Source organism: Felis catus, chromosome D3, assembly GCF_018350175.1.
Source record: "Felis catus isolate Fca126 chromosome D3, F.catus_Fca126_mat1.0, whole genome shotgun sequence".
Lineage (NCBI taxonomy): Eukaryota > Metazoa > Chordata > Mammalia > Carnivora > Felidae > Felis > Felis catus.
In genome coordinates, this window is record NC_058379.1 from 416,074 (window position 1) to 442,778 (window position 26,705).

The 26,705-nt window shown below is 46.1% G+C and overlaps 1 protein-coding gene across 1 annotated transcript; it reads left to right on the forward strand.

Moving 5' to 3' along the window:
• Positions 1-5,944: 5,944 nt before the first annotated feature.
• On the forward strand, positions 5,945-24,745 carry ZNF605 (zinc finger protein 605). The gene is made up of 7 exons (XM_011287675.4): positions 5,945-7,588; positions 7,816-7,968; positions 8,086-8,205; positions 10,003-10,163; positions 16,896-17,016; positions 17,244-17,333; positions 20,764-24,745. Exons 4-7 carry the CDS (start codon positions 10,149-10,151, stop codon positions 22,557-22,559), a joined length of 2,022 nt encoding a protein of 673 aa, XP_011285977.2. The 5' UTR covers positions 5,945-7,588; positions 7,816-7,968; positions 8,086-8,205; positions 10,003-10,148; the 3' UTR covers positions 22,560-24,745.
• Positions 24,746-26,705: the final 1,960 nt, after the last annotated feature.

Below are 26,705 nucleotides of genomic sequence, written 5' to 3' on the forward strand. Positions count from 1 at the left end.
CTCTAGATGTCCGTTACTTTCCATCTTTTAGTTCTTGCCAGTGTTGTCTGGTTGTTTGCCTTTACTTTTAATATATCCTTTGCTTTTTTTTGGCTTATTTACTTGTTCTTTCACCAGGTTTTTGAGACTTTAATTTGCCTTTTTGGTGTTGTTATAATTACTCAAGATCGTGAGATTTTCTGTCATTGCTGCTTTGTTTCTCCCATAAATGCTTACAGAATGTGGCTCTGTCTCCTTCTCTCTCTGCCTCTCCCCTGCTCACACTCTCTCTCAAAATAAACTTTAAAAAGTGCTCTTATTTGTTTTTGTTCCCAAATTTGGAAACAATGGGCTCTTATTAGATATTGGATTGGTTGGTTAATTTATATGGAATACCCCTAGAATAATTATTTCTTCATTTTTGGAATTGTCTTTTACATCACCATTTCTTCTTCTTTTCTTTCCTCCTCCTCCTACTTTTTGGGTAGGCTCCACGCCCAACATGACGGTTGAACTCAACAAGCCTGATTTCAAGAATCACGTGATCCACAGACTGAGCCAGCCAGGCGCCCCCGTAATAGTTTCTTCTCAGTGTTAGCTTTTCTAGATCTTCCTATTACTGTGCTCTTGTAGAATATCTACTAAGTCTATTCCCTTAAGGGACTCAGCAAAGAATGAGACAAATTTATTTTTCTAAGATTTATAAGCTAGCTAGGACAGTAAGTATACGCATGCAGTAGGTTGAATTTTGCGGGAAACAGACTTTATAATGAACGGGTGGTGTATTAGGGACGGCTCTCAGGAACGACCACCGTGCGGGAATGAGGGAAGCAGGACCGGACAGAGGGGTAAAGTTGAACAGTGATGCTTTCACAACAGAGGCCTCAACTAATTTCACAGAATCTCTGAAACTGGTTGTTCAGAGATGAGGAAAGTTGAGGTAAAGGGGTGGGGACTTTGTAACCTTATATTGACCAGTTTTTGGATATGGGCTGACCACAAGGAGGTTACTCTTGGGTGAGGCAGCTCCCTTCAGCTGAGGGCAGACACTTAAGTGACTGAGCCACACAGGCATCCCCATATCTGAGAGTTCTTACTTGAAATTTTATGAGCATTTTAAATGTGAAAAAAACTGTAGCTATAACACAGTTCTTTTTTTTTCTAAGTTTACTTATTGTGAGAGAGAGAGACAGAGAGAGAGAGAGAGAGAGAGAGGCAGAGAGAGAACCCCAACCGCGCTCTGCAATGTCAGTGCAGAGCCCAAACGGGGCTTGAACTCAGGAACTGTGAAATCACGACCTGAACTGAAATCAAGAGTTGGACGCTTAACCGACTGCGCCACCCAGGCTCCCCTGTATGAGTAAATTCTTTAAAAATACACATTCCAGGGGCGCCTGGGTGGCGCAGTCGGTTAAGCGTCGGACTTCAGCCAGGTCACGATCTCGCAGTCCATGAGTTCGAGCCCCGCGTCGGGCTCTGGGCTGATGGCTCAGAGCCTGGAGCCTGTTTCCGATTCTGTGTCTCCCTCTCTCTCTGCCCCTCCCCCGTTCATGCTCTGTCTCTCTCTGTCCCAAAAATAAACGTTGAAAAAAAAATTTTTTTTAAAAATACACATTCCAGATTGAATTTCATTGAATGATTTTTCAGTATCCATTGAGGTGATGATGCACGTTTCCCCCTTTAATCTTTAATAATTACATTACATTACTAATTACATTAGTTTATAAAGTCCTGCAATGCCTTCTACTTAGTTGTGATATGTATTTTTTTTAAACATTTTATTTTTGATAGAGACATAGCACAAGTGGGGGGAGAGGCAAAGAGAGACGGAAACACAGAATCCAAAGTAGGCTCCAGGCTCTGAGCTGTCAGCAGAGCCCAACGGTGGGGCTCAAACTCACGAGCTGCAAGATCGTGACCTGAGCCAAGTAGGACACTCAACTGACTGAGCCACCCAGGCGCCCTGATATGTATTTTTAATATTGCTTGATTTCATTTGCTATTTTTTCATAATTTTCACAAAAATATCCGAACTGAGATTGCTTTAGAGTTTTTTTTTTTAACCTTTGTCTCGTTATGGCATAAGTATTTTGCTACCTGTGTGTTAAGAAGAACATCCCTCCTATCTAGATTTTTCTGGAAATTGGCAAGAACTATGTCCTTTCATAGTGTGGAGGATTCAGATCACCCATTAAAACATCTGAGCTGGGAGCTGAAAGCATTTTAACACTGGCTTTAGTTCTACATGGATACTATTTTAAAATAAGTTAGTTACCTAACTATTCCTTTAAACATGTACTTCATTGGTTTCCAAATTTATTAACATACTACAGAGAATTGAGTAAAATATTCTTTTACAAGTATTTAATTTTTTCAGTTTATTTATTTTTTAATTTTTTCTAATTTTTTTTTTTTTTAATTTTATTTTTGGGAGAGAGAGAGAGGCAGAGAGAGAGGGAGACGCAAAATCCAAAGCAGGCTTCAGGCTCCAAGTCTCAACAGAGCATGACTTGTGGCTCGAATCCATAAACCACGAGATCATGACCTGAGCTGAAGTCAGAAACTTAACCAACTGAGCCACCCAGACGCGCCTAGTTTATTTTAAGTAATCTCTATACCCAATGTGGGGCTTGAACTCAGGACCCCAAGATCAAGAGTGACACCCTCCTCCAACTGAGCCAGCTAGGCGCCCCTTAAATTTGTTTTTTATGGCTGTTTCTATTTTCTCTTTACCAGCTGTTTTTGCTGTTCCTCCCCATTTTTGGATAAAAATTTCTAGTATGATTTTATATTTTATTTTAAAAACGTGGCTTTTCAAGTTTTTGCTGTTTTAATTCCTTGTTTCAAAAAAATTTTTTTAATGTTTATTTATTTTTGAGAGAGATAGAGACCGAGTGCAAGTGAGGGAGGGGCAGAGAAAGAGGGAGACACAGAATCCAAAGCTGCTCCAGGCTCCGAGCTGTCAGCACAGAGCCCGCCACCGGGCTCGAACTCACGAACCGTGAGATCATGACCTGAGCCGAAGTCGGACGCTCAACCGACTGAGCCCCTAACTTCTGCTTTTATATTCGTTAATTTCTTCCTCTTTCCACAGTTAAAGTTTCTTTCTCCCTAAAGCCCTCATTTCATTTATTTTCATTACTTTGGTCAGTGCTGAGTTGGATGCACTAGAATTTACCTGCTTCACTTACTTTGACTTTGTAAATGACTTCGCTTTAGCATCAGAAATGTAAAGGAACAGAAGTTTCCTCCTGGTGGCACATTTATGTTCACCCACAGACCTATTTTGAGGAGAGCGGCTCCGCCTGACATTTCTGACCCAGAAACCCTCAGGCAGCGCGGGAGAGGAGGTCCATCGGAAACCTCCGACCTGCCAATCCGGGGAGGTGCGCCGCAGAGCCGTCTGGGAGATGTAGTTCTAGGGAGGGCGGCACTCTGGGAAATGTAGTTCTGCGCGCACACTTCCGAGGTGGGCCGCGTGAGTCCCGGCGCAGCGGCCCGAAGCCTGAGGTGGGGGGTAGGGGCGACGCGGCGAGGCTGCGGGGGCCGGGGCGGCCTTGATGTCCGCGGGGGGCCCCGCGGTGAACCCTGACGCGCGCACGAACTGGCTCCGGAGCCGGGTGCGACGAGGACCCGGGGCGGGGGCGGGGGGGGAGGGGAGGTTGTGGGGGCCGGCCACGCAGCGCAGGCGCCGGTTCCGGTCCGGGTGGGGCGTGGCGTGGGGGCGGTGCGGTGCGGTTCTGGGGCAGCTTTAGGGGCCTGGGGGCGCGTGGGGATGGGACGGGTGTGGCGGGCGGCGACTGTGGGTGTCAGGAGGGAGATTTGGGGGTCTGGCGGAGCCGCCTGTGGTGGTGGGTGACGAGGAGGCTGTGAGGGAGATGGTGGAGCCGGCCCAATCGTGGGGCGCTCGCGGGTCAAGGGATTGGAGTGTCTGTGAGAAATCAGTGAGCCGGGGTTCGCGGCGGACGAGTGGTTGTGGAGCCGGCGGAGGGAATTAAGTGGGTGATGGGGCCCTTTGGCGCGAGTCGTAGTGGGAGCGGCTCTGGGCGGAGGCCGAGACTCGTGGGCTTGGCAGTTCTGGGCATGAGGGGCAGGGATCGGGAGAGAGGAAGTCCCTGAAGCTGCCCCAGTGTGGAGACGCTGGACGGCGAGTGTGTGCCGTCGGGGATGCGGCCGAAGGGTGGTTTTCCGGAGTGATTAGGACTCTGCTCGTCAGTGATTTAGATGCCTCCGGGTCGGCAAGTGGGCCCGGTGTGGATGAACCATAAGATCTTCGTGGAGGTGTGTTTGGGGGAGCTCAGAATTGGCGGCCCGAGGATTTCTTCGACTGGAAGGCCTGTTGGTTGGTGACCGTGCTGGATTGTACTGAGCGCTGGGCTCCCGGGAAGCAGGAAGGTTAAGACGTCTCCCCGCGTCTCCTGTTCCAGGAAGCATGTGTTCTGCGTAACACGTGCCCCCTTGTTGGCCGGTGACGCGGCCGGAGAGCAGTCCTCCAAACTCCCATCCTTTGCCCCACCAGCGGTGAGCTGGACTGCCGTCCCCACTGAGCAGTCAGGAGAAGACGATTGTTACTGAGACGTGGGACTTAAGCCTCCTTCTCCCCCGCCTCCCCACCCCCGCCCCAGGCCCTGAACTTTGAGTCACTCCCTACTTGAGCTGCTTTGCGCCCCCTCCTTCCCGAGAACTGCCCTCCTCTGATCTACTCTCTGATCGTCCTGCCCTTTCCTTCCACGCTCCTGGTTCTTCTGACCTTGTATCTCCCTTTCCGTGGAAGGAACCACGTAAGTCTTTGCCCTGCGTAGATGCTGGCAACTCTTCCGGCCACAGCGTTCTCCCTATTGTAGTATGCCCCCCGCCTCCTGCAGTAACTGTGGACTAAGGTATTTCTTTACCTTCTATTTGGCAGTTCAGCGGTAGCTGTTTCGATGGAGGGGGAGGACCGGGATGGCCTGTGCTGCTGAGTGGTCTGTGCCTGTGTTTGGGAGGTTTTGTGGTTGAGGCGTCAGGGACTGGGGCACTGCGTGTCAGTGACAAGGTCTGGATACGAGTTGGTGGGTGGCCTGTGGGGGTTGTGAGCGAGCAGACGGTGCGGGTAGTAACTAGAGTCATTGGAGGTAGCGTGTTAGGGCAGGGCGGAGCTGGCGGCCCGTTCAGGTGACGATGGTGAGGATCTGTAGGGGTGCTAGTGAATGGTGGGTGAGCGTGGGGTAGATTAGAAAGTGGGGTGTCATGGAAGTGAGTGGTTGGGGTCCCCGTATGATTACGGATTGGGCATCCCCTGGGTTCAGTTCTGTGAGGACCGGTGATTGGGGCGCTGTTAAGGTGAGTGGATGGGCAACTGAAGGAGGGAGGGCTTGGAATTCTGTAGGGGTCCTTTGGGACTCAGTGTTGAGGATTGCACTGACTCCATTCCTAGTCAATGAGTAGACTCTGCTGAGATTACTGGATGGGAGTGTAGGGGAGCCAGTGACGGGTTTCTCGGCGTTAGTGTTTAGAAGCCTGTGGGAATCAGTGATGAGGGGCTGTGCCGTCATAATCAGTCAAGGGACCTGTAGGAATGACCATGCGGGGTGCTTGGGGCTGAGCGAGGGGGAGCCTGGAATGGTCAGGAATAAAGGGTCCTAAGGGGATCTGATTGGGGGCGGGGCTGTGGAGAGACTTTGGATTCCATTGATTGATGCACTTCTGTGCGTTGGTTTTGTCACTTGGGGGTTGGTGATTGGGGGCTTTGTAGAGCAGTCACTGGAGACCTACCATATGTGTAATTGAAGGTCCTGGAGGGGCGGCCTGTGGAATCAATAATGAGGGTCCTAGTGGGATGATGGGCTAGTGGGATAAGTGGGAGTGGGGCTTATGGGGCTCAGTGGTTGTGCGGTCCGAAATTTGTGAGGTCCCTGTTGTGTTCAGTGAAATGGGGGCTGGAGAACTCTCAGGTGGGTGGGTGGGGAACTGGGAGCCTTGTGAATGCTGAAGGTTGGTCCGTGGGGTGGGGTGGCTGGGGGTTCAGTCATGCAAGGTCTGTTGGACCTCGTGTGTGATTGAGGCCATCTTTGGTGATTATGGGCCTGTGTGGTTGTGTTTGTGGGTGTGGGTAGTCTCAATGAGTGCTGACCATGCGTTGGCTCAGGCAAGACTCCCACAGAGTGACTTCTGTTAAATGACCATATTCTCTTTTGTTCTTTGGTCTTTCTCACCCAACACATCACTTTGTTGGTCAGTGACGGCTCCTTTTACCGAAATATTTCCTCCCTTAAGCGTTCTCAGCTGGTTCAGCCTCATTGCCCTCCTCTATCCCCGAACCGCCTTCAGCTCTCTCTAGCTCCAGCCGTTTGAGTGTGGTGCTCCCTGATGGGCATGCTCTTCCCACAGGCGTCCACAGTGGGTTCCATCCTCTGTTCAGGACTCAGCTAAAAGTCATTTCCAGGATGCCTTTTCTGGCCGTGGGAAGGAGCACCCTCCACCCACCCCTTCCTCTGTCACGTTTAAAATTTCCTGTGAGCACTCTTTTAGTCTGACGTTACTTTATTTACTTGTTTTCCATCTTAGAATGCATTTCTTAGAGGACAGGGACCCTGTCTTGGGACCTTAAGTCGTCTCTCCCATGTGTTCAGAACAGGGCCTGGTTGTGAGAGGCATTCAGCAAACTGCTGCTCTCCTGGCCCGTAAACAAGACTGTGCATGTGTGTGTGAGTGTGTGTGTACCTGAGAGTGCTGAATGTGCATGTGCGTGTGAGGGCGGGGTGCAGGAGTACGTCGGGATCCTGAAGGAGGAAACGAGAGTGGCAGTTTGGGATGTTAGTATAGTCGGCACATTCCCTTTTCCAGAGGTGAGAGAAGATCCGTGCATCAACCCCAAAGGGGTCCAAGCTAAACAGAAGCTCCTGGGGCACGTGGGCCTTGGATCTCAGGGACCCCAGGTTCGGATGGCAACAACTCTCTTTTTTCACTCAGGGCTTCCCAGACTGTTGAGACCCCTGTGTCCAGGAGAGCTTCCTGGGCATCTTGGAAAGAGGCATTTCACCTTTGAATGTTGCTCTCTGCTATCCTAGAACCTTTTCTCAGAGATTTGCCCTCCAGCCCTACACTCTTCACGCTGGACTAAACAGAGTCCAGTTTCCCTGGGGGGATCTGACTTTTATGTATATACGCCACAAGTGGGCAAAACCCCAGTCATTCTTCTCCCTTCCCACTTTTAGGAATTTTTCCTGCTCTGGATGCCCTTGCTCTGCCCTCTACCACTGTTTTGGGCCAATATTCAAAATCCAGCCCGTCTTTCGATTCTTTCTTGACTGCCCCACAAGATCCTCCTTATATTGTTGATGTGAGAACCTCAATATAAGGGAACCTCCTTATATTGTTGATGTCTCCACTTACTGGCCCAAGTCGTCCCTCCATTCTCTTCATCATAAGGTGGGAGACTTTCAAGGCCCTCAGGAGATGATGTCAGAAGCTGATGTACAGGGTCAGGTCAAGGCTAAGATGTGTTCAGATGTTTCTTTTCTCCTGCCTGCTCACTGTCTGCACAGGGCATGGGCTTTGCTGACCAAGCAGCATCTGGTGATGAGAGCAGCTTTGTCTCGTCTGTTTCCAGCCCTTGGCCCAACTTGGGGTGGGTAGTAACTGCCTCGGGGCGGGGGGGGGGGGCTGGTCTGGCCCCACTCTTGTTAGTTGCCCTGAGGCAAAACCTGGCAGTTCGCTAACATCCAAGCATAACTTCCTATCTTCATTTGCAGCAGATTTGTCTCTGTGTCCATTGGGACATTGAAGACACCCTCACCTATTCTTTAATAGAACAGTGCCTTTAAATAAAGAGCTCTTGCCCTAAACCTTCCACAGGTACTATATTATCTCTTTGTTCCATTTATTTGCTGGAAAAGTGCCCACCGACCAGTCCACCGTGTCCAGTCTTCTTAAGTAGCCTGTCAGCCTGTGGAGACCAAGCTGGGAGCACCGGGAGCTTAGGTGCTCAGCAAACACCCTAGACCACAGGTAGAGACCACAAGTGCCAGACAGACCTCTCTTGGCAGGGCTGCTGCGAAAGGTGGGATTTGTCCCTCTTGTCCCCAAGTTTACTGGGTACTGTGATTTTTGAACATTTCCTTTTAGGTGTATTCTTAGGAAGGAAATGACATCTCTTTGTGACCTCACGCTGTGGAGTCCCCGGCTCTGATCTTGTGTCTGGTTGAATGTAAGTGACCTGGTCCATGAGCAGTGGAGGAATTCAAAGTAAGTATGTGTACACATCAAGATGTAGTATTTTTTGTTTATTATACTTAGCTGAAATCTTGGTTCATTTGTTCCAATAATTCTGCCTGAGATATCTGTTAGGTGGTTTGTGATCTCTTAAAAAGCTTTTAAAATAGTGGTTGTACTCAGTTATCTGGTTATTTGGTCTGTTGGGGAAATAATTAAAACCCAAATCTGCCAACCCCCAAATCTCACAAAAGCAGAAGAAAAAGAAAAGCGGTTAAACTGGAATGCAGTGAGCTTCACAGACAACCTGCTAAAGAGATTGCAAAGGCAGAAAGAAATCTCCCTCTTTTCTCCAGCCAGGCCGGAAGAACCCATGTCCACGTGGTCTCAAGATAAATGATAATGTGTCGCACATGGTTCATGCTACTTACCTGGCACTTGGGGTGGCTGGTTGTGTTAGCCAATCACCTTTATCCAAAGGGAAAATAGACCTCTGTGTTGGTGACAGGACTGCAGCGGGACATCAGCTGCCAAAGTCAGGCACTTGGCCAGGCCCCTGCCCTTCCTGAGATTGGGAAATAGGGGTGTATCTTCCCGATGATTTCAAAGAGATAGCTCCTAGGTCCTTAAGAAAGATGTTTTGGGGTGGGAAGCTGGACGAAGCTTATTTAGCTTTAGAAGAGATTTATACGTATCTCAAAGGAACAGAGAATGTACGGTTGTGGGTTTTCAAAAGTAAATACTTTGCGAAGAGGAGTCAGGGGAGTCTTTTTCTCTTTTTTTGCATGAGGGAGAATTAATATTTTTTTCTTAGTTTTAGTATTTGCCTTTACTGGCCTCTGAGCTCATGCATATTCCTCTAGAGTGTTAGCTGCTCTCCTGCACTCTGGGTAATTTGCCCTAGGGGAGGGCTGAGGCTGCACCTTTGAAGGGGAGGGGAGGGGAGGGGCGCCAGGGCCGACAACGTGGATCCTGCAGAACACACAGTGCTGTCCCACCACCCCCTCAAGCATCTCCTGCCGTCAAGGGTCGGAGACCCTGAGCAGCAGGTGTGGACAGCGTCCTTGTACGGAGGGCTGTGGGAGGTGACGAAGGGCAGCCCTTGTCATCTCTGCGGCCCCTTCACTCTGCAGGGATTTTGATCTTGGAAGCGTGGCCTGGGCTGTCCCTGCTGGCTTCTGAGGGAAAGGGCAGGCGGTTTTGTCCCGGCGAGCACCAAGAGGCACCACGGGGAAGTTTCCTCATGCCTCCTCGCTGTCGTGGATGTGGCTCCCCCCCGCCCCGCCTCAGACCCACACGGGAGCCTTAGTCTTCCCCCAGGGCCTCTCTTCTTACTGTTTCTGTTAGTTTCTCTGATCTAGGCTTTCTTTCCACTGCAGGGCTGGTTTTGGAGTAGAAAGCCAGCACCCCAGGCTGCTTCACCGTCTTGGTCTAACAGCCATTTTCCCTTTACCATCCTGCCTAGAGATAAGTTGCATTTTACTCTGTAGCACCTGTGTCCCCAGGAAATACTGCTGCAGAGTGAACGAGCCCAGGTTATGTTCCTGAACTTTGTTGACCTCTGCAGAGCATTTGGTGGGGTGACGCTCCTCTGGGGATGTTTGGCCGAACCAGTGAGACACGTGGCTTTCACGTGGCGTTCTCGGGTGCAGGCCAGGGCTGCAAGTGTGCTGTGTGGCGCAGACCCGGCCCAGATGCAGTCTGGCCCAGCCGAGACTTCCGCCCTGTTTCTTACCCACTAAATCCGATGGGCGTTGTCAGGAAGAGAGATCCGAGATAGGGTCCCGAATCAATGACATCATCTAAAATGAAATTCCACTGCATCTCCAGGGCATGGCTCTGAGGAACAAGATAACTCATGTGAGATAAAAAAGAAGAGGCCTCAGGACTAGGGGTGCATTCTCAGTGTACAGACATTTGACCAGAGGCCTCTCTCCAGAGCATCAGAACAGAGCAGATTTTCCAAGCAGCTGAAAATGATCAAGTCACAGGTGAGTTACTTGTTTATCATCTGGCAGTTTTTATATGTAGATATGAGAGGTTTGCAGGAAAGCTCTAAGTACATTTGAGTCATAATCAGAAAATACAAACTTGGGAAAGAAGATGTCAGAGAAGAACGAAGTGGATTGTGGAATCATACAAAAGTCTTAAAGTTGAAGCATGGATGTACAAGAAGGTGAGCTGCCCGCTGTCCTCGGATGTTCCCAGAAGTGGAGACAGGAAGGGAAGCGGGAATAGTTATGTGGTCTCCTCTGACGAAAAGCAGACTAGTTACTCAGTAGAAGCAAACCTTGCTGATGATGCAGAGCCCAAAATATTTGGACAGCTATTGATGGGGATGAGAGAGTGGACACAGTCCTAAATAGCAGCCCTATAATAAACATATTACGCAGTGCTAAGAAATTACAGAGTTCCTCAGTGTGAGCTAAGGGCACAAATTTGAAGCAAAGCTCAGAACAGAGTTTGTTTCAGGACTGAAACAGTGGGCCCCGATACCTATCTTACCTGTGTTCCAGTTTTAGGAAAGAAACCTAAATCATCCGGCAGAATTGACCACTACAAAACTTTCAGATGGTCCCCATATTCTCTCAGTTGGGATTTTGGTACATTTTGGGTAGAAATATCTTTGCTTCTGTTGGCAAAAGCTGGGCGTGGGTGTATCTGCCTTTAGCTCTTTTTACTTTCTTGACTCAAGAAATGGAGAGTGTCACGAAGGTTGGGGTACACAGGTCAGAAGTGCAACCCTAGAGGACATGTGTGGTTTTTCTGGAAACAAAGGATTTACGGAGGGTACCTCAAGCAGGGCCGGCCCCCAGTGTGGCTTTCCACTGTGGGCCCTTCTGCCCTGGGTTTCTAGTCAAGTCTGAATAATGTAGTTTAGTCCTTGGCTTTAGAGGAAGTGCCTGGGGCATTTACTTCCAAATCGCTGTGTCCACGACCCCAGTTTATTAGTCCACTCTTTGTTAGATGTGGGCAACTTCTGGGGATGCTCTTCCTGGAAAGTACAGGAACTGAGGCTGCCGTCTGCTGTCTCCAGTCAGCCCTGTTGGGAAGGCTGCTGTGTTGGCTCAGCAGTCAGTCTAAATCCAGAGAATTCGCAAGAGCTTGGAGAGGCAGCACTGGGAGGTGTGTCTTTTGCTTTTTGTTCTTTCCAGGAGGAGGGGGAAGCTTTTAGGAGCAAGTCCAGAGAACAAACGTCATTCATGTATTTCTCTACCCCCATGCTTCCCCAGGTGCTAGGTTGATTTTGTTTTTGTTTTTCTGTTGTATCAGTGTACCCCATTTAGTAATCAAAACTTTATTTATTTTAAATTATTTTTAATTTTTATTCTAGAGAGAGAGCGTGCACAAGCAGGGGAGAGTGGCAGAGAGCAGAGAGAGAGAGAAAGGGAGAGCAAATCCCAAGCAGGCTCCACACTCAGTGCAGAGCCCAGTGCTGGGGCTTGATCCCATGATCATGAGATCCTGTCCTAAGCTGAAGTCTGAGCCACCCAGGCACTCCCACAGCTTTTTAAAAGCTCATCTGTCTTCGTCCAGACACTTTGTCTGGGAAGGGTGTATGTAAGAGGTACAGATATTTTTATCTAACTCAACCGGAAAGATGCATCATGTTTAAGAATCGGCTAGCAAAACCTCCAGAATTTTCAAAAGATTTTAAAACAGTTTTATATAATCTCACATTCGTCAAATCTTCAGGAAGAGGTCATAGGGGATGGAAGCCTTTTGCTGTGTCCCCCATGGAGCCTGAGGTCTCAGTAACTGTGGAAGATGGGTGTGTCTGTGAAGACAGCCTGGTCTTCACATGGCAGCAAAGAGAAGTGTCCTTTGGGGACTTACTGCACTGAGGCCCCAGGATGCCCATTTGAGCTGTGTAATCTGGGCTGGGGCTATCTTGACCCCTCCCGTCAGTCACATAAGTCTGTCCTTAAGTGTCCACTGAGACAACTGCATGGCTCATCTGGGGCCGTTCTCAGATGCAGTGAATCCAGGGAACCGCAGAAATGAACAAATGTGGTCTTGTAGTGCCTGGATAGTGTGGCCCAAGTCAGTGGAACCCATGGGGACGCTAAACCAAACTTGAAGAGGGTGTCAGCTGCAGTCAGAGTCCAGTGAAACCCTCTGGCCGGGGCAGAGGGCCCGATGAGAGCTACCTGTCAATGTCGTGGCCCTCGGCACAGGAACTTGTGTCTGGGTAGTTTCTAGCCACGGCCAGTGTGTGGAAGGCCAGACGTGACGTCCAGGCCGTTTCAGCCTCTTCTGATGGCACGGGCGGCACGTGCACAGGCCCCACTGAGGACGGAATCTGAGTCTCCACAGGCCAGCGTCTTCTGGGTCCTGGTGGCAATCAGTCACATACTCGAGGGCTTTGTGGTGGAGGCAGGTTTGGTCTCCACGTTGGGTTGACGGGACACGTCTGTTGGTGAGTGCGGGGGCCTTGCTCCTGAGCATCCACACGGGTAATGACAAGCTCACCAGGAGCGTATCCAGATGTCTCGGCTGATGGGAGGGCTCCTCGTGATCAGGACGTGTATAAATTAACATGACCAGCACCCTAGTCGGGATTTAGAACAGCTCCAGCCTCCACAGAAATTCCCCGTCTCACCTCCATGCGTCCCTAACCCCAGCAGCAACTCACCTGTTCTCTGTCACTGCAGTTTTGCCTTTTTCAGAATGTCATAGAACGGACTCATTAGTGTATAACCTTTTGCTACTGCCTTTTTTCACTTGTGTCTTCGAGATTCATCGCCCTCGTTTGAATCAGTAGTGGGCTCCTTTTCCTGCTGAGTGCGGTCCCTGGGTCGCACCCCCTTGTACGAACCTGCCAGTTTGCTTACCCTTTCACTTCTGAAGGGCTGCTTGGTTCCTTCCAGATTTTAGCAATTGTGTTCATGTGCATACAGATTTGAACGTAAATCTTGAGGTGAGCAGAAGTTTTGAGTGTCCTTGGGCACGTACCTGGGAGTAGTAAGTCTCTGTTCAACCCCAAAACATCTTCCAGAGTCACTGCCCTTTTGGCGTTCCCAACTTCACGGCAGGAGAGCTGTTGCCCTGCATCCTCACTGGCATGTGTCACTTTTTGTGTGGGTGTTTTGTTTTTGTTTTGTTTTTAGCAATTCTAATTGGTATGTAGTGTCCCATTATAGTTTTAATTTGTATTTCCCTATTGACAAATGATGTTGAACATGTTTTCATATGTTTATTTTTTATCTGTACATCTTCTTCAGTTAAGTGCTTGTTAAGATCTTTTGTCTATTTTTTGGTTAGCTGACTTTTTTTTAAATAAGAGTTGTTTTTTTTTTTAAGTTTCTTATTTTAATTTCAGTATAGTTAACAGAGTGTTAGATTCATTTCAGGTGTACGATACAGCGATTCAACTGTCCCATATGTCACCTGGCGCTCATCTTGGGTGTGCTCTTAATCCCCATCACCTGTTTCCCCCATGCCCCCCTCCTGCCACCCCTCTGGTGACCATCGCTGTGTTCTCTACAGTTAACAGTGTTTCTTGGTTTGCCTTTCTCTCTCTCTCTCTCTTTCTCTTTCCTTTGCTCGTTTGTTTTGTTTCTTAAAATCTACATATGAGTGAAATCAGACGGTATTTATCTTTCTCTGACTTAACTTACTTAGCTTTATCCACATTGTTGCAAGTGGAAAGATTTCATTCTTTTGCATGGCTGAATAATATTCCATTGTACGTATACCATGTCTTCTGTATCTTTTCATCTGCTGATGGACACTTGGGCTGCTTCCACATCTTGGCTAGTGTAGATAATGCTGCTATAAACGGGGTGCATGTATCCCTTTGAATTCGTGTTTTTGTATTTTTTGGGTAGATACCCAGTAGTGCAATTACTGGATTGTAGGGTAGCTCTATTTTTAACTTCTTGAGGAACCTCCATACTATTTTCCACAGGGTCTGTACCAGTTGGCATTCCCACCAGCAGTGTAAGAGGGTTCCCTTTTCTCTGCACCCTTGCCGACACCTGTTGTTTCTTGTGTTGTTAATTTTAGCCATTCCCTGATTGCATTTCCCTGGTGATGAGTGATGTTGAGCATCTTTTCCTGTGTTGGCCATCCACATGTCTTTGGGAAAATGTCTGTTTATATCTATTGCCCATTTTTAATTGGATTACATTTTGGGGGGTGTTGCGTTGTATCAGTTCTTTATATATTTTGGATACTAACCATTTATTAGATATGTCATTTGCAAATATCTTCTCCTATTCTGCTGGTTGCCTTTTACCTTTGTTGATGGTTTCCTTTGCTGTGCAGAAGGTTTTTTATCTTGATGAGGTCCCAGTAGTTCGTTTTTGCTTTTATTTCCCTTGTTTCAAGAGACACCCATTTTTTAATTGTATTTTCTTATTGTTGAGTTTCACGAATTGTTTATTCTGAATACACGCGCTCTGTCAGATAAGTGGTTTTCAAATATTTTGTCATAGTCCGTGCCTTGTCTTTTCTTAACAGCGTCTTTTATATAGGAAAATATTTCAATTTTGAAAAAGTCCATTTCGTTGATTTTTTTCTTAAGTTGACCATGCATTCAAGTTGACCATGCATTCAGTGTTGTACCTAAAATCTCATTGCCAAGGAGCGCCTGGGTGGTTCAGTAGGTTAAGTGTCCAGCTCTTGGTTTTGGCTTAGGTCATGATCTCGTGCTTCGTGAGATTGAGCTCCACATTGGGCTCTGCTCTGACAGTGCAGAGTCTGCTTGGGATTCTCTCTCTGTCCCTACCCGGCTCACATGCTCTTTCTCTCTCAAAATAAACTGAAAAAAAAAATTTTTTTTTTAATGTTTATTTATTTTTGAGTGACAGAGAGACAGAGCACGAGCAAGGGAAGGGCAGAGAGAGAGGGAGACACAGAATCTGAAGCAGGCTCCAGGCTCAGAACTGTCAGCGCAGAGCCTTATGTAGGACTCAAACTCATGGACTGTGAGATCATGATATGAGCCAAAGTTGGACAGTTAACTGACTGAGCCACCCAGGTGTCCCTCCCCGCCCCCCCCCCCCCATTCTTATTTTAATCTCATTGCCAAACCCAAGATCACACGGGTTTTTTCCTAGAGCTTTATGATTTTTTCCCCCCATTTAGGCCTGTGATCCATTTTGAATTCATTTTTATATGGTATGAGGTAGTGTTGAGGTTTATCCTTTTGCTTATGGGTTCTAGCATCATTTGTTGAAAAAACTCCTTTCTTCATGGCATTCATTTTGTAAAAAATGAACCAAGCATGTTTAGGGGGGTCTATTTTTAGGCTGTCTGTTCTGGCTCATTCAACTTTTGTCTAATACTACCATTGTCTTCATCACTGGGGCATTATGGGAAGTCAAATTCAGATAACGTGAATACTGCAACATTGTTGTTCTTCCACATCGTTTCGTTTTTGTTATTGTAGTTCCTTTGCCTTTTGTCCCAAAACCCTGTGTCTACTTGTTTCATGACCTTTGTAACACCTTATTTCCTGGCCTGAAAAGACCAAAAAGTATTTAAGAACATGGTTTTTGTTCTACTCATATTTACATTTCTAACACTTTTTCTGGTTTGGGGAGCCTTAATGCTCAAAACATGTGTTCAAGAAGATATGTGAAGGAGCCAGTTAATTGTTACTACTTGGGTGCAAAACCACCTGGAGGGAGAAGAGTGTTTTAAATATGTAGATAATGCGGGGGGCGGGGGGACACCTAGCTGGCTCGGTGGATTAAACGTCTTTCTTCAGCTCAGGTCACCATCTCATGGTTGGTGGGTTCAAGACCCACGTCAGGCTCTGTGCTGACAGCTCGGAGCCTGGAGCCTGCTTCGGATTCTGAGTCTCCCTCTCTCTCTGCCCCTGCCCTGCTCATGCTCTGTCTCTCTCTCTCAAAATAAATAAATATTAAAATAATGATAATAATAAATATGTAGGTTTGGTTTGGGTTTTGACAGTAACCAAAAAACATTACTGTCATTTTGCACGTAGAGGCCAGGCATGCTGAGGGTCTAACACCGTGTGGGCCTCAGCTAAGAATTGTTCCCAGATACCCAGTGGTACCTTCTTTGAGAAGCACAGTGACTTTAAATACAACCTGTTCCAAATTCTTTTGTAATGGATCGATGGATGGATAGACAAGTAAATTCATAATGATAAATATTTTAGCATTTTGTCTCTCTCTCAAAGTATAGTGCACGGTTAGGATATTATGTTAGTTCTCGATTGCCGTGTAACAAGTTACCACAACCTTCGTGGCTGATAACATCGACGTTTATCTCACAGTTTCTCTGGGTTAGAAATTTGCCAGCTGCGCTCACATTTGGTTCTCAGTCGGGGTCTCCTACAAGCCTGTGCTCAAGAGGTTAGGAAGGGCTGAGGTCCTTTCAGGGTGCAACAGGGAGGTACTCCCCTTCCAAGCTCATTCACGTGGGAGTGGGCAGGCCTCAGTGCCTGGCCACATGGGCTTCTCCACAGGCCTGCCTCAAGGCATGGCAGCTGGATTCCCCCTGAGAGCAAGGAGGGTTCCCCAGATGGAAGTGACCTTTTGTGACCTGATCTCAGCAGTGACATCCCATCATTATTGTGTTCAGCGGAGGTGAGCCCGTAAGTGCAGCCCACACTCAGGAGGGAAGTGTGACACACATGCACCAGGACCGGGAGCTAGGGGTCCCTGCGGCTGCCTGGCACCGTGGAGAAGAAAGCATGTATTCTGCATGGAGCCCATTCAGGTTTAACAGCAAATCCGCTTTTCTAGATCTCATTTGAGGATGTGGCTGTGGACTTCACGTTGGAGGAGTGGCGGCTGCTTAATCCTACGCAGAAGAACTTGTACAGAGACGTGATGCTGGAGAACTATAGCAACCTAGTGTTCTTGGGTAAGAGTGTTCTTGTGGAAACAGCGTGAGTCTGGTAACTGTGGCACCTGGAAGATGCTTACTAATGTTGGATTTGAGTTACAGATTTCAAGGATCACTTGATACGCAATCACAAGATTTTGGTTCACTTGGTTTATTTTCTAGCCTTCGTGGTAAATATTCTTCATGTTTAAGAGTCCGTCAGCCCAAGCAGTTGGGTCCAAGTTGTCTGTTTTTCTAATTAACAGGTTATCAAATTATCAAGCCTCATGGGATTTTCAAGCTGGAGCAGGAAGAGCCATGGATAATAGATGAAGTTCTAAGTCAGAACTTTTCAGGTGAGAGGTAATCAGGTGTGTGACAGACAGTGAAAGTTTAATAAGGTTTCTGATGTCAGGTTATAATGTTTTGAAAAGTTAGTTTGAAATGTTATTTATAAAACTGGTTGAAATTCCTAAATCTTTAGAGTTGGCTCAGGACTGGTGCCCTGAGTCCCTTCTGGGTTTTCATGTGCTCTCTGTCCCGGTCTCCACATCAGGATGTGTCCTTTTTGCACAGAGCTGATAGCGGCACGTACCCCCTTTCCTATACAGCAGCATAAGTTGGGGGCTAGCACTTAGGGCCTTGCTTTTGGGCTGGGCTCTTCTTCCCAGCTCCTCGGTCTCCTTTCCCTTCTCTCCCGCACTTCTAGCCTGCAGGGCTAGGCTTCTTTACTCATAACTCTTTATGAATTCATAAATTTTTCCTGTTAAAGGAACACTGAGTCAGTCCCTCTAATTTGTCCCTCTAATTGGTCAGATTTCTATTTTAAACCCAGAGAGAGCAGACAGTGAGTCTAAGGATACAGAATGAAAAGCTAACACCGTGAACCTGGTCAGGGGGCTCTGCCTCTTTCCCTGTTCTGTGCAGACTGACCCTGTGCGGTCAGCTCCGTGGTGCTTTTTGGTGCCTTTGATGTTCGTCTTCTCCAAGCTCCTCGTTCAACCCATCGTCTGCTGGGCTCAAGACCCCCATGTGCCATGTGATCTTTTAACTACATTTATATTGAAGAACTCATGGTATAGCAGCATTTTATTCAGTTTTGGTTTGTATTTTCTTGGCCCAGAAGTCAGGGTCAGCTGCATTAGAACTAGTTTCTTCCTCCACGCATTTCATACATTTTTCTCTGCACGTGGGCCATTGATTATCATATCTTTTCCTCACGTAGACAGTGTCCCTCTCTTCAGGTGGCCTGCCCACTTAGTATTGTATTGTAGGAATCTTGGCCCTGGTCAGACGTTATCTGGAATTTTTAAACAATTAGATCTTACAGGTTTTTTTTCCCCACGTAGAAAGATGGCAAATAACGTATTCTTCTCTGTTGTCTGTAGGATTTATGGTGTGTACTGATTAAATGTTTCATTAATTGACTTATGGGGCCAGGTAAGGCAGGACCTTTCTTGTTTATCAAATATTTCTTTAGTGCAAAGGTTTTCATCTAAGCAAGTGTCTCTGCTCACCTTAAGAAATATTTCAAATTATGGATCTCTGGGTACCCTTCACATGGATTATTAGGTCTGGGTATATGTAGCTTAGAAACCACCACCTGTGAAGATAGATTTTATGTTCATCTACTAGTTTAGAACAGCTGCTGTATAAAGAATGAGAGGAATTGAGAGAAGTAGCCATGAAATAGCCTCACAGGACCAGAGAATTTTAATATAGAAGAAAATGCAAAAATGTATTTATTCAATAGTTCAGTATAAAACACGAAGCATTTGTATTAAAATGCAAAGTTAATGATCAAGATTAATGGCATGGAAGGGCACTGCTTTAGAAGTCCAGTTATGGGGCGCCTGGGTGGCTCAGTCAGTTAAGTGTCCGACTTCAGCTCAGGTCATGATCTCGAGGTCCATGAGTTCAAGCCCCGCATCGGGCTCTGTGCCGACCGCTCAGAGCCTGGAGCCTGTTTCGGATTCTGTGTCTCCCTCTCTCTCTGACCCTCCCCCATTCATGCTCTGTCTCTCTCTGTCTCAAAAATAAATAAATGTTTAAAAAAAATAAAAAAGTCCAGTTATGAGTGAACAGTACTGATCCTGCGTGCATTGAGCACTTGCTGTGTGCTGTGTCGTGGGGTTACAGCAGTGAAAAATACGAGCCTTTTCCCTGCCCCCAGGGTTTACATTCCCGTGGGGGACACAGAAGTAAGGTGATTACCTGTTTGGTGAGAGCCAGGAAGGAAATAAACAGGGTATCGTTAGTATGCTCTTGAAATGATGTTTACGCTTAAATGAGCCAGGCTTGCTGAAAGCTGGGAAAAGCGTGTCAAATAAAACAGCAAATGAAAAGGTCCTAAGGCAGAAAAGGCCTTTGGGATGGAAGGGGTGGGAAGGCATTCACTGTGGCTGAGCAGTAGTGAGGAAGAGCCTGTGAGCGGAAGTCAGAGAGGTTGGAAGAGACCAGGACGTGCAAGGGCACGTGAGTCAGGATGAAAACTTGTATTTACCAAAGGGTTTTTAAGCAAAGGGGTAAAAAACCTGATCACCTTTTCTTTTTTCCTTTCTTTTTTTAAGTTTATTTATTTTTGAGAGAGAGAGACAGAGCATGAGTGGGGGAGGGGCAAAGAGAGAGGGAGATACAGAATCCGAAGCAGGCTCCAGGCTCCCAGCTGTCAGCACAGAGCCCGACACAGGGCTCGAACCCACAAACCGCGAGATCATGGCCTGAGCCGAAGTCAGACGCTTAACCGACTGAGCCACCCAGGTGTCCCTACTCTTTCTTTTTTTTTAATGTTTGTTTATTTTTGAGAGAGAGAAAGAGACAGTGTGAGTGGGGGAGGGGCAGAGAGAGAGGGAGACACAGAATCCCAAGCAGGCGCCAGGCTCCGAGCCATTAGCACAGAGCCCGACACAGGGCTCGAACCCACAGACTGTGAGATCATGACCTGAGCTGAAGTTGGGACGTTTAATTGACTGAGCCACTCAGTGAATAGTATTAATACGTCCACTCACTCAACCTCAAAACACTGAATCCTTATATTCTCCATACCAGCAGCTCTAGTTGGTCCTTGTTCGGACATTCTGATATGTCTGAGGATTAGATTAGGCTCTACCTCCCCAACCCCCTTCCCTCCAAAAAATCCTACAGAAGAGAAGTAGCTGCCTTGTATTTGAAGTCTTGGCAGATCTTTTATCTTTCAGGGTATATTGGGAATATTACCTCACCATTGCTAATAAATGATATCATAAAGCAAACAAACATTCATTTAAAAATAATCCAATAAATGGTCGTGTTGTAGAAATCACAAACAATTGTACTTGGTGAAAAAAAGCCTGTCCTAATGTTAAAAGAATTCTTGTGGTTTGGAATAATTTTCATTGATAGGATTACATGTAGATTCATTACATAGATTATATACATTCAGTTAAAATGTCAAAAATCCTAAATAAAAGTGTTGATGCTGAGCTCTGGAGAACTCTTTGATAACCCCAAAAGATAGTTTCAGTGATGGTGAAGTTAGTGATATCAGTGATTCAGGTGATGGTCTTGAATGAGTATGTTCTTTAAATGTAACGCTAGTACAGGAACCTACTGTTTCTCACGTTTAAATTCCAGTTTGTTAACATACAGTGTGTGTGAACATTTTTCATGTCCCATAAGGAGAGATTGTATTTGGGAGATTTTTTTTTTTTTTTAAACTGGAATCCTAGGCTCCATTTCAGAAGTTTTGTTCAATAAGCATAATCATTGGGGGATTTACACAGTATGATTCATTTTTTTCCTTTTTAGAAGAAGTCTGGCTAGATAACAATCTCAAAATGTGGCACCAGGATAATCAAGACGAGCTTAGAAGTATGGAGAGAGGCGATGAATGTGATGTTTTTAGGAAAATATTTCATTCAAGCATTAACTTTGTTCATTTAGCAATGAGACCCCATAAATGTGGCACAGGTGAAAAACATTTGAAACATCGTTTTGAGTTTCTTATTTCAAAAAATAACCTTGGAGGAAAGAAACTTGATGAGCTCAGTAAGAAATTTTTATTCTACATCAAACCTGATAGAACCCATGGTGGAATAAAACACTGTGATTGCAATACATGTAGAAAGGCCAGCAGTAGAGAGTCGTGGCTCATTGCAGACCATATTACACATACTGGAGTCTATTTATGCATGGAGTGTGGCAGAGTTTTTAATAAGAAGTCACAGCTTATTATACATCAGAGGACTCATACAGGAGAGAAGCCCTATGGATGCAGTGAATGTGGAAAAGCCTTCTCACAGAAGTCATTGCTCACTATTCATCAAAGGACTCATTCAGGAGAAAAACCATATGGGTGTGGTGAGTGTCAGAAGGCTTTCAGTAGGAAGTCATTACTCATTTTACATCAGAGAACTCATACGGGAGAGAAGCCCTACGGATGCAGCGAATGTGGAAAAGCTTTCAGCAGGAAGTCACAGCTTAAAAGACATCAGAGGACGCATACTGTCGAGAAACCATTTGGCTGCAGTGACTGTGGGAAAGCTTTCTCCCAGAAATTAAAGCTCATTACACATCAGAGAACACATACAGGAGAGAAACCCTATAAATGTGGTGATTGTGGGAAAGCCTTCTTTTGGAAGTCCCAGCTCATCACTCATCAGAGGACTCATACGGGGAAGAAACCGTATGCATGTAATGAGTGTACCAAAGCCTTCAGCAGGAACTCACTCCTCATTAGGCATCAGAGGATCCACACAGGAGAGAAACCCTACGAATGCAGGGAGTGTGGCGAAGCCTTTGTCCGAAAACCACAGCTCGTGAAGCATCAAGTAACTCATACAGGAGAGAAGAACTATCAGTGCAGTGACTGTGAAGAAGCATTCTTTAAGAAGTCAGAGCTAATCAGACATCAAAAAACCCATTTAGGGGAGAAACCCTATGGATGTGTTGAATGTGGAAAAACCTTCTTTGGGAAGTCACAGCTCCTGACGCATCAGAGAACTCACACTGGAGAGAAGCCTTATGAGTGCAGTGAGTGTGGGAGAGCCTTCACCCAGAAGTCAAGCCTGATATCACATCAGAGGACGCACACAGGAGAGAAGCCCTATGAGTGCAGGGACTGTGGGAAAACCTTCAGCGAGAAGTCAAGCCTCGTTCATCATCAGAGAACCCATACTGGAGAAAAACCCTTTGAATGTAGCGAGTGCAGGAAAGCTTTTGCCTGGAAGCCACAGCTTCTAAGGCACCAGAGAATTCATACAGGGGAGAAACCTTACGAGTGCAGTGAATGTGGGAAAGCCTTTGTTCAGAAAGTGCAGCTCATTAAGCATCAAAGAAATCACACAGGAGAGAAAACCTATGGGTGCAGTGAGTGTGCGAAAGCTTTCTTTGAGAAGGCACAGCTCATTATACATCAGAGAATTCACACAGGAGAAAGACCCTATAAATGTAGTGAATGTGGGAAGTCTTTCACTAGAAAGTCACACCTTATGAGGCATCAGAGAATTCACACAGGAGATAAATACTATGGATGCAGTGAGTGTGGGACTGCCTTCAGCAGGAAGTCACAGCTCATGGCTCATCAGAGGACTCATGTAATCTAGAAACTGCACGAGTGCCATGAATATGGGAAATCTGTCAGACTGATAGGAGAAATCCTGTCAGTGCACTGAGAATGCAGGTCCCACCCAGCAGAGTTCAGAAAGGAGGGAGGTATTTTTACGTAGACAGCGTAAGAGCCTTCTCCTGAAACACACAGCTTATTACACGTTAATGACTTGTTGGTGTGGAAGTCTTATGAGTATCCTAGTAGTGCAGAACCTGGTAGTCAGGAGTGACAGCTTCTCATCAGAGGACCTAAACACGAGGAGAAACTCAGTCGTTGTAAAAATTGAGCGGGGGGTTTCGTCAAGAAAGGATCATTTGTGGTACACTAGAGAAGACATATGCAAAGGAAATACTGAGCATCTTGAATTAGAGATCTCAGTATGAAGGAGAAGTCCTAATAGTTTGGAAGAATTCTGGTAAGCATGATTCTATCGAAATAATCCTATAGAGTTGTGTTGTATATAAGTTACAAAAGTAGTTAATTTTAAGTGGTAGCTGTGTTTTAAGTGTGAAGACATGCTTTCTGCTGTGGTGATGCGGCAAGGGCCAGATTAATCCCCTGCCTTGAACAGCTAGAAACTGTAAAACGTATATGAAATAACGGTTTCGAGACCTATGACAGGCGGAAGTGTGTGATCCCTGGCAGAAGGTGTAGAGAGTGAGGTGAGCCCATAAGAGCCCAGCCTGGTGCCTGGTGGCAGTTCCCAGGCTGCAGATCAGGGAAAGGAACAAATGTGGTCTTGCTGAATCAAAGAGAATTGCTGAATTGGCATTTGGGGAGGCCAGAGTAGCCAGAGTTTGCAGGGAGTTGTACTGGAGAGGAGGGAGCTTCCCAGAGAGAGGGCTGCAGAAATCTACAAGGAGTCCGCTTAGTCTTTTGGCTTAGTACTGATTTGCACATATGTGACCAGAAATTTCCTGAGTCCAGGAAAAGTGCTGGAAAGCAGTCCGCCAAGCAGTTCCCAGAAATCAATGTAGGGCTGGGAATAAAATTCCCACCACCTGAAATGGCAACGACTTCTAACACATGGGGCATCAGGTAGGATTCCCAGCAGAGTATTATCTTAGTAGTGAAGTAATTAATCCTAGATCGAAAGCTAGTCTGGACCCACAATGTCTGGCATCCAAAAACATAGCTGGCATACACAGAAGCCATGAGAATATGACTTGTAACCAGGAGAAAAATCAGTCACTAGAAAGATACAGAAAAAATGGAAGCAGTTGGCATTAAATAAGGATATTCAAATAGCTTTTATAGATATATGGGAAAACAGGAATGTGACAGATGAATTGGAAGATGTATTTTTAAAAGCCTGAGTGGAACTTCTCAGGATGAAAACAACAATATCTGAAAATTAAAACAAAACAACAACTTTGGATGGAATTAAGAGCAGATTAGACATAGAAGATCAATGAACTTGAGTGAAAATAAAAACTGTCCCAACTGATGGACACAGAAAAAAAAAGACTCGAAGAAAAGACAATAGGGAGTTGGTTACAGCGAGGCACGTGTATTCGCTTGGAGTCCTAGAAGGACAGGGCAGAGAAGAGGCCTAAGAAAGTATTTGAGTAAATAACAGATGAAATTTTTACACATATGATGAAAAATGTAACTCCACATATTCAAGAAGTTCAAAGAACCTCAAGATCATGAAGAAAATCCTGCTGATGGACATCATAGTCAAACGGATAAAACCCAATGATAAAGAGAACCAGGTGTAAAGCACCCGGAGAAAGACAGGATACTTGCACAGAACAGAGGACCACACACACACTTGTGGTCAGAAACTACTCGAGCTGGAACACAACGGAGTGAGGGACAGACAACTTTACATAAAACCCCCACCACCTGCCGTTTGTCTATTTCCCATCAAAAACATCTTTCAAAAATGATAGCAAAAAAAAAAAAAGTTTCTCAGAGAAACAAAATGAAAGAGACTTTATCTATAGACCTTATTTCAGGAAACACTAAAGCAAGTTTTGGTGCAGCAAGAAAATCCTAGGTGGAAATGAGGATCTACAGGAAGAAAAGAGGAGCTCTGGAAGTGGTGAATATGTGGGTAAATATAAAAGATCTCTTTCCTCATTTAAGAGTCTTTTAAAGTGGTAATTGACTGCTTAAAGCCAAATAATGTATTGTGGGTTATGATGTCTTTAGAAGTAAAGTGTATCTCAACGACAACACTTAAGTGTGAATCTTCAGAACTAGTTAAATAGACTGCATCCTCTGAGTCAGAAACCTGCTTCCCCAGGGCTCAGGGCAACTTGTGTGTGTAGCAGCCACACAGTAGAATGGCACATGTGACGGACGTGTGTATGTGCTGCTCGTTCTCCACATCCCCCCCCCTCCTTCCCCGGCTCTGCACCCCCAGGGGCTGTCCCCTAAGGACGGCCTCACCAGGGATTGTGCTTAGGTTTGAACACGGGAGGTACTCAGTCAGCGGGCGGGAGGAGAGAGGTTGGAACACTTAACCCCACGCCCCTGCCTGGACCTCGGTGTGAGTGGTGTCTGTGCCCGAAGGGCTGCAGCACACCCTCCCCCCCTCCCCCTGCTGCCCTCCTGGGGCCATAGACCGTTTTTCAGTTAACGCTTCCTTCTCCTTGCTCTTCACAATTTGGGGTGTTAACTATTTCTGGGTGCTTACCTACCTCTGGTTGGTTTGGGTTTCCTTAATTCAGAACACATACCTGGACATGGTTCCTCTAGTGAATGTTCTTAGGTTAATATTTTGAGTGTAGCACTTGTTTTCTGTGCCAGGTGTTAAACGAGCATTTAACACAATTCTGAGAATCAGTTACTGGGACAGAATCAGTTACTGGGACATGTGCCTCGTCGGGCATAGACTGACATCTATCAAGATTTCCCACACTAAATATCAGTATTTTCTCTCTGTTTTTAACCAATTCAGTAGAAATTATAACAAGTAACAAAATTCTTTGTGTTTTTTTGTTTTGCTTCAAATCTAAATGGCTCCATAGGTTGTTGTCTGCTACATACCCAGTGGTCTTGCACTTACACTAACTCTTGAAACCAAAACATTTATGAAGTCTTATGCTACCTCTCGATTAGCCAAGCAATTTACAACAAAAAGAAAAAAAAATGTCATTTATGTTCAATACATATGGACAAGGAAAAAGATAGTTTCTGAGTAAGGCAGAAGGGAATGATGCTTCATACTTCCTAGCTTGTCATTTAGAAACACTGTGCTGTGCAGTTAAAATGTCCTCATTCCATAGTCTGTTGCTTTTTATTACATATAATCTATGTAATCTGTAACCCCCACACAAGACTTCCATGTCAGTGGGTCAGCATTACTACAGAGAATCACTTCAGGGGCCCCACCCCAGTGCCTGTCACACACTACCCAGCCTCGTGAAGTGTAATAAGTTAGGATGAAATAAACCACCAAAGAGGCCCAACATAGCACCTTCCTGTCATTTGTCGAATACATCTTAAGACTACATTTCACCTTTCTGTACCCTCTCTCACCCAGTCTGGTAACCACTTTTGAAGGGAAGTATTGCATCAGGCTGCCCAGCTGTATTTTCTTTTTCTTTTTTTAATTTTTTTAATGTTTATTTATTTCTGAGAGAGAGACAAAGCATGAGTGGGGAGGGGCAGAGAGAGAGGGAGACACAGAATCCGAAGCAGGCTCCAGGCTCCGAGCTGTTAGCACAGAGCCCGACACAGGGCTCGAACCCACAAGCCGTGAGATCATGACCTGAGCCGAAGTCGGACACTCAACTGACTGAGCCACCCAGGCACCCCTGTATTTTCTCTCCCATTTGTGTTTGCATTTCGATCTGCATTTTGAAGAAGCTTTTCACGGAGGTGTTCCTTTTTGTACAACCCCAACAGCACCATTCACACTGTAGTCTGTGCCAGTAAACTTGTGTATAATTCTGATCCTGTCTTTAAGGAATTAGCTAGCAAATGTAATAAATATTTCAAGGCTTGGGCACAACTGGACTAGCACTGTGACAGTCAGCTGTGGCAGTGTCTGCAACAGTGCCGTGTGCCCTCTAGGTGGCAGCACATAAGCCTAACAGCTTTTCCCTCCCCACCCCTTTGTCATGCTGAAGGGTCAGGCCACACTCACTCTCCTTATCTTAGAAAACTTCATCTCATCATGTCTGTCTGC